At 46.1% G+C, this 13,912-nt stretch overlaps 1 protein-coding gene across 2 annotated transcripts in view; it reads right to left on the reverse strand.

Annotated features, from left to right (window-relative positions):
* zcchc4 (zinc finger, CCHC domain containing 4) overlaps window positions 1-11,883 on the reverse strand; it is a 132,527-nt gene extending 120,644 nt beyond the window's left edge. Inside the window, exons 1-2 of one of the 2 annotated variants that reach the window (XM_068037257.1) lie at window positions 11,741-11,883; window positions 706-824 (exon numbers count right to left, since the gene is read on the reverse strand). In XM_068037257.1, coding sequence (XP_067893358.1) covers window positions 706-824; window positions 11,741-11,813 — 192 coding nt within the window. In that variant the 5' untranslated portion in view covers window positions 11,814-11,883. The remainder of the gene's footprint in view (window positions 1-705; window positions 825-11,740) is intronic. The other variant, XM_068037266.1, reaches the window with a different exon arrangement.
* Window positions 11,884-13,912: the final 2,029 nt, after the last annotated feature.

Raw genomic sequence — 13,912 nt, forward strand, 5'->3', positions numbered from 1 at the left:
TGGGAAATACCTAATCTATACTTCGAGCTTCCCACAACCACACAGTGGCAACTGGCAAATAACGATATGGGTTCTTGTAGCTTTAAACCTACATCTTAACACTGTGTAACACAGCACAGACCAGATCAATTAACTCTGTGTTCTCAATGTATGATACAGCAACAGGAGTAGAACATGCAGCCCATCGAGCCTGCTCCGCCATTCAATATCATGGCTGATCTTCAGCTTCAACGCCACTTTCTCGCCCACTCCCCATATCCCTTGATTCCCTCAACGACCAAAAATCTGTCTATCTTAGCCTTAAATATATTCAATAATAGAGCACCCACAATCCTCTGGGGTAAAGAATTCCAAAGATTCACAACCATTTGAGGGAAGAAATTTCTCCTCATCTCAGTCCTAAATGGTCAGCCCCTTATCCTGAGACTGTTCTAGATTCCCCAGCCAGGGAAACAACCTTTCAGTGTCTACCCTATCAAGCCCCTTCAGAAGCTTATAGGTTTCAATCAGATCACCGCTCATTCTTCTAAACTCAAGACAGTATAGATCCAATTTACTGAGCCTCATGCTGGGGGGGGGGGGGGGGCTTTTGGGTAAAGGAGAAAAAAAGATTCCATTTTACAGGGTTCGGGAAAATAAACTATTTCCACAATAACCAGAGCCATGTTGCTCTAAATTCATGGAAAGTTTGTTACTCTTCCTTACCTTTTCATCCTCCCATTGGAAGAAGTTACAGTCTTTTCGATCTCTACAGGCTGCACAGGCATAAAACCTCCTAGCTTCTTTCTTTTTGCGATTTACCTTTACAAACAACAAAGCTGGACCTAGAACAAATGAGGGAAGAAACATACTATGTAACAGTAAGTATGTACTCTGTAACAGCATGTACTCCGTAACAGTATTATGTAACAGTAAGTATTATGTAACATTAAGTATGTACTCTAACAGCCTGTACTCCGTAACAGCAAGTACTCTGTAACAGTAAGTATTATGTAACAGTAAGTATGTACTCTAACAGTAAGCTTGACACTGTACTTCTTCCTTGGCAAAATAGATAAATTAGAAAAGGATATCTCTGGCAATTTAATGGCATATGTCGTTGAAGCATCCTACATCCAAAGATCCCATGAGAACAAGTTCAATATACTTGGGGAAGACCAGTGAGACTTGGCACTTTCTCACTGAGACAGGGAAAAGATTGGAAGTTAACTCACTGCTTCCACACATCACGTGGCCAGTTACAAAGCAGCATTGAGTGTGTGCAGGGAGCAAACTATCGGTCTTCTCAATATACCTGCATTAATCTAGTGCTTTATCACTTGATCAGGATATCCCAAAGTGCTTTGCAACCAATAAATTACTTTTAAAGTGCTGTCACTGTTACGTAAAGAAATGCAGCAGTCAATTTGCACTCAGCAAGATCCCAGTTACACTAAATTAACTGAATAACCAGTTTTGTTTTGTTGACACTGGTTAATCAAAGGACAATGCACGGTGAGGAAAGCAAGTCCTACCAAGGGAAGAAAAACAGGAGGCAAGTCGGTTTTAGAAAAGCAATGCCGGGTATACTGAACGCAATATACAAATTGGCTTTTCAGTTTAAATTGTAACTGATCTCAATACAACTGATATTAGAGTCTCAAGATGAAGAAAAAATAATTGGAAGCAGCCAAAATGGCTTTCAAGGCAGTGAAAATCTGGAACTTTCTCTCACTAAAGGCTGTGGATGCCGGGTTAACTGAAATTTTCGAGACTAAGACCGATAGATTTATTAAGTAAAGGTATCAAGGGATATGGATCAAAGGTGGGTAAATAGAGTTGAGATATAGATCAGGCATGATCTAATAATTGTATGGTGGGACCTGTTAAAGGGGCTGAATGGCCTATTCCTGTCCCTCTGTACCAAACAAACCTGAAGAGTTCTTTCAGTAGGTTGCAGACATAGAGGATGAAAAAAAATGCAGGTATACATGGACCTCAAAAATCCTTTTGAAAAGTACCACAAAAGGAGATGACTAGATAAGGTTAGGGAGATCAGAATTAAAGGGAAGGTAGACAGTTGGATTAAACATTGGTTAGAAGGGAGAAAGAGGGAATAGAGTAGGAGTTAAATGCAGTTTCTCAGAATGGCTCAAAGTTAGCAGTGGTGTTCCACAAGGTTCCCCTTCTGGAGTTGCTTCTGTTCACAATCTACTTCAATTAGTCAGATATAGGGCTAGAGAGGCTCCCAAATTTGTAGATGATACTAAAAATAAGAGACATAATAAATAATTCTGAGAACTAAGGGAATGAAACTCAACTTTAAAAAAAAGGAGTCTTCCCTGGAGCATTACTTTAACATTACATAACATAACATGTCAGTGTACTTCAAAGAAGTTCATTGTATGTGAAGTCCTTTGAGATGCTTGAGAGATGCAATTAATATATAAATGCACTTGCCTTATTTATTTCATAATGTTAGAAATAAAGTGATAACCAACTTCCTTTAAAGATCTTAAACAACTTGCTGCATATAATTTCAAATCTTATGGTGATGGCACAAGCAAATGAGAATAATTGTTCCATCGCAGCGGAATAAAGTGAATTCCTATTATCCACCTGCCAGTTTAGGCAAGTACATTTACTGTAAGTGAAGTTCGTTTTAATGGATTACCAACAGGAAATAATATTCAGCCATACCTTAGGGACTGCAACATTCTGAAGGCTCAACATGCTCAACTGGTTTTGAAACGTTCTAATCATTCTAGCTCATTGGACAGGTTCTGCAAAGCAGTAACTATTCAGAGTCAGGCAACAGAGTAAGATGAAGAAAACAAACTGTGAATGCTGGAAATTTAAATTTGAAATCTGAAAATGCTGTGCATCAACACTAAATCCATCAGCATCTGAAAAGTATCAAACACTTCAGTATGATGCCAAGTTATTATCTGCCTTCTGAAGGAAGAGGAGAATAGTGGGTGTTTTTTTATTATTCATTCATGGGAAGTGGGCGTCGCTTGCTATGCCAGCATTTATTGCCCATCCCTAATTGCCCTTGAGAAGGTGGTGGTGAGCTGCCTTCTTGAACCGCTGCAGTCCACGTGAGGTAGGTACACCCACAGTGCTGTTAGGAAGGGAGTTCCAGGATTTTGACCCAGCAACAGTGAAGGAACGGCGATATAGTTCCAAGTCAGGATGGTGTGTGACTTGGACGGGAACTTGCAGGTGGTGATGTTCCCATGCATCTGCTGCTCTTGTCCTTCGAGGTGGTAGAGGTCGGTGGTTTGGAAGGTGCTGTCTAAGTAGCCTTGGTGCGTTACTGCAGTGCATCTTGTAGATGGTACACACTGCTGCCACTGTGCGTCGGTGGTGGAGGGAGTGAATGTTTGTGGATGGTGTGCCAATCAAGTGGGCTGCTTTGTCCTAAATGGTGTCGAACTTCTTGAGTGTTGTTGGAGCTGTACCCATCCAGGCAAGTGGAGGGTATTCTATCACACTCCTGACTTGTGCCTTGTAGATGGTGGACTGACTTTGGGGAGTCAGGTGAGTTACTCGCCTCAGGACTCCTAGCCTCTGACCTGCTCTTGTAGCCACAGTATTTATATGGCTACTCCAGTTCAGTCTCTGGTCAATGGTAGTCCCTAGGATGTTGATAGTGGGGGATTCAGCGATGGTAATGCCGTTGAATGTCAAGGGGAAATGGTTAGATTCTCTCTTGTTGGAGATGGTCATTGCCTGGCACTTCTGTGGCGCAAAAGTTACTTGCCACTTATCTGCCCAAGCCTGGATATTGTCCAGGTCTTGCTGCATTTCTACACGGACTACTTCAGTATCTGAGGAGTAGCAAATGGTGCTGAACACTATGCAATCATCAGCGAACATCCCGACTTCTGACCTTATGATTGAAGGAAGGTCATTGATGTAGCAGCTGAAGATGGTTGGGCCTAGGACACTACCCTGAAGAAATCCTACAGTGATGTCCTGGAGCTCAGATGATTGACCTCCAACAACCACAACCATCTTGCCAAGGCTCCTTGATGCCATACTCGGTCAAATGCTGCCTTGATGTCAAGGGCAGTCACTCTCACCTCTTGAGTTCAGCTCTTTTGTCCACGTTTGAACCAAGGCTGTAATGAGGTCAGGTGCTGAGTGGCCCTGTCGGAACCCAAACTGGGTATCACTGATCAGGTTATTGCTGAGCAAATGCTGCTTGATAGCACTGTTGATGACACCTTCCATCACTTTACAGATGATTGAGAGTAGACTGACGGGGTGGTAATTGGCCGGGTTGGACTTGTCCTGCTTTTTGTGTACAGGACATACCTGGGCAATTTTCCACATTGTTGGGTAGATGCCAGTGTTGTAGCTATACTAGTACAGCTTGGCTAGGGGTGTGGCAAGTTCTGAAGCACAGGTCTTCAGTACTATTGCCGGAATATTGTCAGGACCCATAGCCTTTGTAGTATCCAGTGCCTTCTGTCGTTCCTTGATATTACGCGGAGTGAATCGAATTGGCTGAAGTCTGGCATCTGTAATGCTGGGGACTTCAGGAAGAGGCCGAGATGGATCATCAACGCGGCACTTCTGGCTGAAGATTGTTGCAAATGCTTCAGCCCTATCTTTTGCTCTGATGTGCTGGGCTCCCCCATCATTGAGGATGGGGATATTTGTGGAGCCACCTCCTCCAGTTCGTTGTTTAATTGTCCACCACCATTCACGACTGGATGTGGCAGGACTGCAGAGCTTAGATCTGATCCGTTGGTTATGGGATCGCTTAGCTCTGTCTATTGCATGCTGCTTATGCAGTTTGGCATGCAAGTAGTCCTGGGTGTCCCACACATTCTCCAGTAAGCAGTATTTCATGATTAAGTGTTAATTATTAAATCTTTGCATGCTATTTTATGAGTGCAGATTTTAGATCATAAAAGACTGTCTGCTTATACAAGCTCCCACTGAGAGATGAACGCAAGATGAAATTGACAAAGCATCACTGACCTAAAATGTTAACGCAGCTTTTCACTCCACAGATGCTGCTCGACCTGCCAAGCATTTTTAGCATTTTCTGCTTTTATGTACAAGATAAAACTGTTGGGGTAAAGCCTGTACCATACACTAACTGCAACTGAAATAGTCTCTTCCTTTGTGTCAGTTAATACATGAGCTGTCCAGGTCAAGTAATTCAGCACAGAAGTCGCATTCACAACACAATTCACGCCAACCTTACAAAAAGGAATCATCAGCCTTCCAGGCTCCACAGTTTGTTGACTGGCTTCAAGAACAAATTCCAGTTGATTCTCAGTACACGACTGATACATTAATGGTACAAGTAATCCAGAACCCTTTTGTCCTAAAGCAACTGACCAAAGGCAGTTTTAGATTTGTTCTACAAAGTCATCCATCCTACCCTCCTGGACACATGAAATAAGACTCAGCAAAAATGCAGGTGAGGCTAGTCAATCATACAATAACAAGGAATCAAAACAAAAAGGAGCAGAAACCTGAAATAAGTAGTCTCTAATTTGTTATTTGCATTTGTTTGCTTTTGCTGATCAATAGGATCTATGTAGTGTATGAACAATACCATTGTAACAGAATTTTTTTTTTGCATAATTCCTACTCTGCTATTAACATTGGGAGCTTGCTGAGGATGGCTAGGGGTATATTACCCTTTTCACATCCTTTTAATTTTTTCACGGGGCAGGAGGTAATAAGAAAAAGACATCCTGTAAATGGGCGGCACAGTGGTTAGCATCGCAGCCTCACAGCTCCAGCGATCCGGGTTCAGTTCTGGGTACTGCCTGTGCGAAGTTTGCAAGTTCTCCCTGTGTCTGCGTGGGTTTCTGCCGGGTGCTCCGGTTTCCTCCCACAGCCAAAGACTTGCAGGTTGATAAGTAAATTGGCCATTGTAAATTGCCCCTAGTGTAGGTAGTTGGTAGGAGAATGGTGGGGATGTGGTCGAGAATATGGGGTTAATATAGGATTAGTATAAATGGGTGGTTGTTGGTCAGCACAGACTCGGTGGTCCGAAGGGCCTGTTTCAGTGCTGTAACGCTAAATAAAGCAGAAGGATTGCATTCGACCACAATCTGTAACCTGATAGCATGGATATCCCTCACTCTAGTGCTACCATCAAGGTAGGCGACCAAACTTGCTTCAATGAGGAGTGTAGAACAGCCAGGAGCAGCAGAGGTGCCAACCTGGTAAAGCTACAACACAGGACATGTTTGCTAAACAGCCGAAGCAGCATGCAACAGACAGATCCCACAACCAACGGATCAGATCATAACTCTGCAGTTCTTCCACATCCAATCGTAATGAGAGAGGAGGCTCCACAATCATCCTCAATCATGGGGGAGCCCAGCAAGTCAGTGCAAAAGACAAGGCTGAAGCATTTGCAACCATCTTCAGCCAGAAGTGCCGAGTGGATGATCCATTTCGGCCTCATGCTGAGATCCCCAGCATCACAGATGCCAGTCTTCAGCCAACTGGATTCACTTCATGTGACATCAAGAAACAGCTGAAGGCACTGGATACAGCAAAGGCTATCGGCCCTGAGAGCATTCAGGCTATGGTGCTGATGCCTTGTGCTCCAGAACCAGCTGAACCTCTAGCCAAGCTGTTCCAATACACCTACAACATTCACATTGGCAGCTATTCGACAAAGTGGAATTTACAACAAAGTTGCAAATTTTTAAGTACAATCAGTGCCAATTTGTTTCTTTCTGGCTCACGTCCCTTTCCCCAGACTCATACAGTGCAGGTATGTCCTGTTCAAAAAGCAGGACAAATTCAATCCAGCCAATTAACATCCCATTAGTCTACTCTCAATCATCAACAAAGTGATGGAAGGTGTCATTGACAGTGCTATCAAGCAGCACTTACTCACCTGCTCATCAATGTCAGTTTGATTTCCACCAGGGCCACTCAGCTCCAGGACATGGACAAAAGAGCTAATTTCCAGAGATGAGGTAAGAGTGACTGCACTTGACATCAAGGCAGCATTTGACCTAGTGTGGCATCCATGGAGCCCCAGTAAAATTGAAGTCAATGGGAACCAGGGGGAAAATTCTCCACTGGGTAGAGTCATATCTAGCACAAAGAAGATAATTGTAGGGTTCCGAAGAAGGGTCACTGACCCGAAACGTTAACTCTGCTTCTCTTTCCACAGATGCTGCCAGACCTGCTGAGTGAATCCAGCATTTCTTGTTTTTGTTTCAGATAATTGCGGTTGTTGGAGACCAATCTTAGCCCCAGGACATTGCTGCAGGAGTTCATCAGGGCAGTATCCTAAGCCTAACTGTCTTCAGTTACTTCATCAATAACCTTCTCTCCATCATAAGGTCAGAAGTGGGGATGTTCGCTGATGATTGCAGTGTTCAGTTCTATTACTGCTCAGATAATGAAGCAGTCTGTGCCTATAACCAGCAAGACCTGTACAACATTCAGGCTTGGGCTGATAAGTGACAAGTAACATTCGTGCCACACAAGGGTCAGGAAATGACCATCTCCCACAAGAAAGAATCTAACCATCTCCCCTTGACATTCAACTGCATTACCTTTTTCTGCTGAATGCCCTACCATCAACATCTTGGGGGTTACCATTGACCAGAAACTTAACTGGAGTAGCCATATAAATACCGTGGCTACAAGAGCAGGTCAGAGGCTGAGAATTCTGCAGCAAGTAACTCACCTCCTAACTCCCTAAAGCCTGTCTACTATCTATAAGGCATAAGTCAGGAATGTGATGCAATACTCTCCACTTGTCTGGACGACTTCAGCTCCAACAACACTTAAGTCTGGCACCATCTAGGACAAAGCAGCCCGCTTGATCAGCACCCCTTCACCACCCATTCTCTCTACCACCGAAACACAGTGGCAGCAGCAAGTACAATCTACAAAATGCACTGCAGCAACTCGCCAAGGCTCCTTTGACACCACCTGGCAAACCTACAAGCTCCAGCACTTAAAAGAACAATGGCACATAGGAACACCATCACCTGCAAGTTCCCCTCCAAGTCACACACATCCTGACTTGAAAATATCATTGTTTCTTCACTATTGCTGGCTGGAAATCCTGGAACTCCCCAACAGGTGTAGGTATACCTACTCCACATGGACTGCAGCAGTTCAAGAAGGCAGTTCACCACAACCTTCTCAAGGGTAATTGCATATGGGCAAAAAATGTTGGCCTTGCCAGCGACACCCACCCATGACTGAATAAAAAAATTATGTTCCTCTCTCCACTCCAAAACCAAAAATGCCCTTGATGCTCTGAATTCTTACAGTTTCCCAAATTAGAGTTTCATAATGCATTGAAAAAAGTCTATATGGCTCAATTTAGGGAAACCTTTAATATATATTAATAAAAGAATTTATCTTAGAGTTGGATCTGATATTCATGGATAAGACACTGAGCTAACTTTAATAGGGAAACTTTCCAAACTTCTTGTGCCTTAGCCACGTGCAGAGATGCCCTCGCCTTAGCGTTATAACGCAGTATTTTATTCTTTTTTTTTTATTTCCAAAATATACTTTATTCATAAAAATCTGTAAAAATTAAATTCCCAAACAGTTTAAAACAGCATCAAGTCCAAAAAATGCAAACAGTGCAAAGGTGATCAGTTTCCTTCTATACAATTATGAGTTGCCTCACAACCCTTCCATTGTCATGCCATATACATTTTTACATTTACAGCACACAAAATTTTCCTGATACAGTTCGAGAGGTTTCCCATGAATCCAGCCCCTCAGTTCAGCTTGGTGGGGGGGACCTTACACTGTGGTCTTTCCCCATTGAGCCTTTGCTGTGGCTGCCCCAAGCTTTAGTGCGTCCCTCAGCACGTAGTCCTGGACCTTGGAATGTGCCAGTCTGCAACACTCGGTCGTGGACAACTCTTTGCGCTGGAAGACCAGCACGTTTCGGGCAGACCAAAGGGCGTCTTTCACCGAATTGATAGTCCTCCAGCAGCAGTTGATGTTTGTCTCTGTGTGCGTCCCTGGGAACAGCCCATCGAGCACAGACTCCTATGTTACAGAGCTGCTTGGGATGAACCTCGACAAAAACCACTGCATCTCTTTCCACACCTGCTTTGCAAAGACACATTCCAGAAAGAGGTGGGCAGCCGTCTCTTCCCCACCACAGCCACTGCGGGGGCATTGTGCATAGGGGGCGAGACTTCGGGCGTGCATGAAGGATCTGACGGGGAGGGCCCTTCTCACCACCAGCCAAGCTACATCTTGGTGCTTGTTTGAAAGTTCTGGTGATGAGGCATTCCGCCAAATGACTTTGGCGGTCTGTTCGGGGAACCATCCAACAGGATCCACCGTCTCCTTTTCCCGTAGGGCCTTGAGGACATTCCGTGCAGACCACTGCCTGATGGACCAGAGGACAAAGGTGTTTTTCCGCAGAAACTGCTCCACGAAGGATAGGTGGTCCGGCACGGTCCAACTGCATGGAGCGTTCCGCGGCAACGTGACCAGGCCCATCCTTCGCAACACCGGGGACAGATAGAACCTCAGCACGTAGTGACACTTGGAGTTTGCGTACTGGAGATCTACACACAGCTTGATGCAGCCGCACACGAAGGTGGTCATCAGGATGAGGGCCACGTTGGGTACATTTTTCCCGCCCTTGTCCAGAGATTTGAACATCGTGTCCCTCCGGACCCGGTCCATTTTAGATCCCCAGATGAAGCGGAAAATGGCTCGGGTGACTGCCACAGCGCAAGAGTGGGGTATGGGCCAGACCTGTGCCACGTACAGCAACAATGTGAGTGCCTCGCACCTGATGACCGGGTTCTTACCCACAATGGAGAGAGATCTCTGCCCCCACATGCCCAACCTTTGTTGTACCTTGGCTACTCGCTCCTCCCAGGTTTTGGTGCACACCCCGACCCTTCCGAACCATATCCCCAGAACCTTCAGGTAACCTGACCTGACGGTGAAGGGGAGAAAGGATCGGTCAGCCCAATTCCCAAAGAACATGGCCTCGCTCTTGCCGTGGTTAACTTTGGCTCCCGAGGCCAGTTCCAACTGGTCGCAGATGCTCATCAGTCTGTGCACAGACAGCAGATCCGAGCAGAAGACGTCATCCATGTACAGGGAGGTTTTAACCTGAGTGCCTCCGCTGCCTGGGATTGTCACCCCTCTTATGCTCGCATCCTTCCTAATAGACTCAGCAAACGGTTCAATGCAGCAAACAAACAAGACCGGGGAAAGAGGACAGCCCTGTCTGACTCCAGATTTGATCGGGAAACTTGTCGATTCCCACCCATTGATTGAGACTGCGCTACTGATGTTTGTGTAGAGCAGTTGGATCCAATTGCAGATTCCCTCCCCAAACCCCATTTTGGAAAGCACGTCCATCATGTAGGTGTGCGATATCCTGTCAAAAGCCTTCTCCTGGTCCAGGCTGATGAGGCAGGTGTCCACCCTCCTGTCCCGTACGTAGGCAATCGTATCCCTGAGTAGCGCGAGACTATCAGAGATCTTCCTGCCGGGTACAGTACAGGTCTGATCGGGGTGGATCACCAACTCCAGAGCAGACTTGACTCGACTGGCTATGACTTTGGACAGAATCTTGTAGTCAACATTAAGCAGTGAGATGGGCCGCTAATTTCTGATTTCTGCCCTCTCCCCCTTCCGCTTGAAAATGAGGGTGATGATGCCTTTCCTCATGGATTCTGACATGCTACCGGCCAGGAGCATACTCTCGTATACTTCCAGCAGGTCCAGGCCGACCCAGTCCCACAGGGCCGAGTACAACTCGACCGGTAAGCCGTCGCTTCCGGGAGTTTTACTTGTCTCGAAGGACTCGACGGCCTTTGTCAGCTCGTCCAGAGTTAGCGGCTTGTCCAGTTTCCACCTCCTGCTGTCATCTAAGACCTCTGTGATAGATGACAGGAAGGACTGGGAGGCTCTGTTGTCTGTGGGCTTCGCGTCATACAGCCCAGCATAAAAGGATTTGCTGATCCTTAGTATGTCGGACTGCGAAGACGTTACCGAGCCATCTTCTTCCTTCAGGCTGCTGATAACAGAGCTCTCTCTGTGTACCTTTTGGAAGAGGTAACGCGAACACGTCTCATCCTGCTCGATGGAGCAGACTCTGGACCGGAAGATGATCTTGGTGGCCTCCTTGGCAAAAAGCAAGGCCTGCTGGCTCTTCACCTCTTGGAGGTCCTCCTTGACCTTGACCCCCAATTGACTGCAACCGGAGCAGATTTTGCATACTTTTCAAGAGTCGGGACATAACGCAGTATTTTATTCTATTCATCTGCACATAAATACACTGCTGACACTTCCTTGTTGATGCTAACAGCCCTGCTTTAAAATACAAGCTGCCAGCTGCACATTTGACTTTCTCTCGGGAGCAAACCACGGCGGCTGCTTCAGATCGAAATGCAAAAATAGCCAAAAAAAATGCTGCATAATACTCAGGTCAGGGAACATCTGGGGAGAATGAAACACGCAGGGTTAACGTTTGCGGTTCATGAGCATTGGTGAGAATTGGAAGATATTACACGAGTTCATCTGCAACAGCTTCCAGTTCTGGTCAAAGCCGTGGACCTAAAACATTAACTTCCCAGATGCTGCCTGACCTGCTCAGTATTATGCAACATGTTCTCTTTTTATTTCAAGATATCTACTTCTAGTTTCCAAATAAGCTTGTCTTGATGCTTCCTCGGCCTGCTGTCTGCATGGAGCCAACACTAGGCCGAGCTCCGGCAACGTTGCACCGCTACCCGCCTGGCTCTGTCCCTACCATGAGGACACAAGGGGGCTCTCGCCTCAGCTTCCTCGTTGATGATCAGCTCCATTCCCGCAACCTCAGGCATTCCCGTACATCCAGAAACAGAATGCCCACACCCGCCACCTGCCGCAAAGACACGTGACCTGCCACCGTCACTCATGCGACGACACTTCACCAAGCTCCGCCCCCGTCCTGCCAATAAATGAACAAATAAGCAGCAACATTCCGCTTCCAATCGGAAACTCTGCCCAGACAAACAGCGCGCTTTTTTTTTTAAAAAGCCATGATTCTGATTTGTCATCAGCGATGTTTGCAACACGTTGAGCTGAGGTCACAATGAGTTTTGACTCTGTGTTCTGTGCTACGCTTGTGCATCACAAGAATAAAGTGAATCTTATCACGTGTGTTCAACACTTTTTGCTTAACCAATACATAAAATTCACAGCTCAATATGTCCAAATAGGTTTGTCTTTATTAACGATCAGTAGTACAAACATTTCCTCTGTTGACTGTTATAGGACATTCAACTTGCGCTTAGTGTTTTTCTCAATTCAGCTGTGATTGTAGATTGTACAAGTCGACGCACACGAATGGAAAACAAATATGTAATGTTAAACCTGGCTGCGGAGAGACCATGATTAGTGGCCTTGATCAACGTGTACGTTCCGGTTCAATGCAGCGAGTGGCTGACCGTCTTACAGCAGCTCCCACTGCTGCTGGCGATGTCCAGGCCGGTCATTCTAGGCGGTGACTTCAACTGCATCATCAATGCAGCTGGATGATCCGGCAGTGATGACAGCAAACTGGATGCTATGTCCAGATTCCTAATGGAAATAGTAAAAGGTGCCAAGCTGTATGACATCTTCAGCAAACCTGCAGATGGAGCGCAGAGTAGATACACCTGGTAAAGATCGGATGGGTCTGCCCGTTCCAAGATTGACTTTCTGTTTGTGTCCTGTGCTGTCACGGTCAGATCCACCGACGTCAAGCCAGTGTTCTCTGATCGTTGCCTCTTACTGGCTGACTGTCACTTACAGGACGACCAGCGGATTGGCAGGCGGACATGGAAGCTCAATGCTACACTGCTAACCCCAGAGAACGCTGAGGAACTCAAAAGGGATTACAAAGGTTGGAGAACCGTGAAACCCCTCTTTGAGTCTCCAGTTCACTAGTGGGAGGCAATTAAGGAGAACATCACGAGATTCTTTATCTTCAAAGGTGTTCAGAAGGCAAGAGAGAGACAGAGGGAAATGTCCCGACTCCAGAAAAGAATGCAAAATCTGCTCCAGCTGCCGTAGTTGGGGGTCGAGGTCAAGGAGGATCTCCAAGAGGTGAAGAGCCAGCAGGCCTCACTCTTTGCCACAGAGGCCTCCAAGATCATCTTCCAGTCCAGAGTCCACTCCATTGAGCAGGATGAGATGTGCTCCCGTTACTTATTCAAAAGGTACACACAGAGAGCTCTGTGATCAGCAGCCTGAAGGAAGAGGATGGCTCGGTAATGTCTTTGCAGTCTTACATACGAAGGATCAGCAAATCCTTTTATGCTGGGATGTATGATGTGAAGCCCACAGACAGCATGGCTTCCCAGTCTTTCCTGTCATCTATCACGGAGGTCTTAGATGACAGCATGAGGGAGAGACTGGACAGACCGCTAACTCTGGATGAGCTGACAAACGCCGTCAGGTCCTTCGAGATGAGTAAAACTCCCGGAAGCGACGGCTTACTGGTTGAGTTGTATTCGGCTCTGTGGGACTGGGTCAGCCTGGACCTGCAAGAAGTATATGAGAGTATGCTTCTGGCCGGCAGCATGTCAGAATCCATAAGGAAAGTCATCATCACCCTCATCTACAAGCGGAAGGGGGAGAGGGCAGAAATTGGCGGTCCATCTTGCTGTTTAATGTTGACTACAAGATTCTGTCCAAAGTCATCGTCAATCAGGTCAAGTCTGCTCTGGAGCTGGTTGTTCACCCTGACCAGACCTGCGCTGTAACCGGCAGAAAGATCTCTGATAGTCTCGCGCTACTCAGGGATTCGATCACCTGTGTACGGGACAGGAGGGTGGACACTTGCTTCATCAGCCTGGACCAGGAGAAGGCTTTTTGACAGGATATCACACAACTACATGATGGATGTGCTGTCCAAAATGGGGTTTGAGGAGGGAATCTGCAATTGGATCAAACTGCT

This window comes from Heterodontus francisci, chromosome 1 (genome assembly GCF_036365525.1).
Source record: "Heterodontus francisci isolate sHetFra1 chromosome 1, sHetFra1.hap1, whole genome shotgun sequence".
NCBI classification, from domain to species: Eukaryota; Metazoa; Chordata; class Chondrichthyes; order Heterodontiformes; family Heterodontidae; genus Heterodontus; species Heterodontus francisci.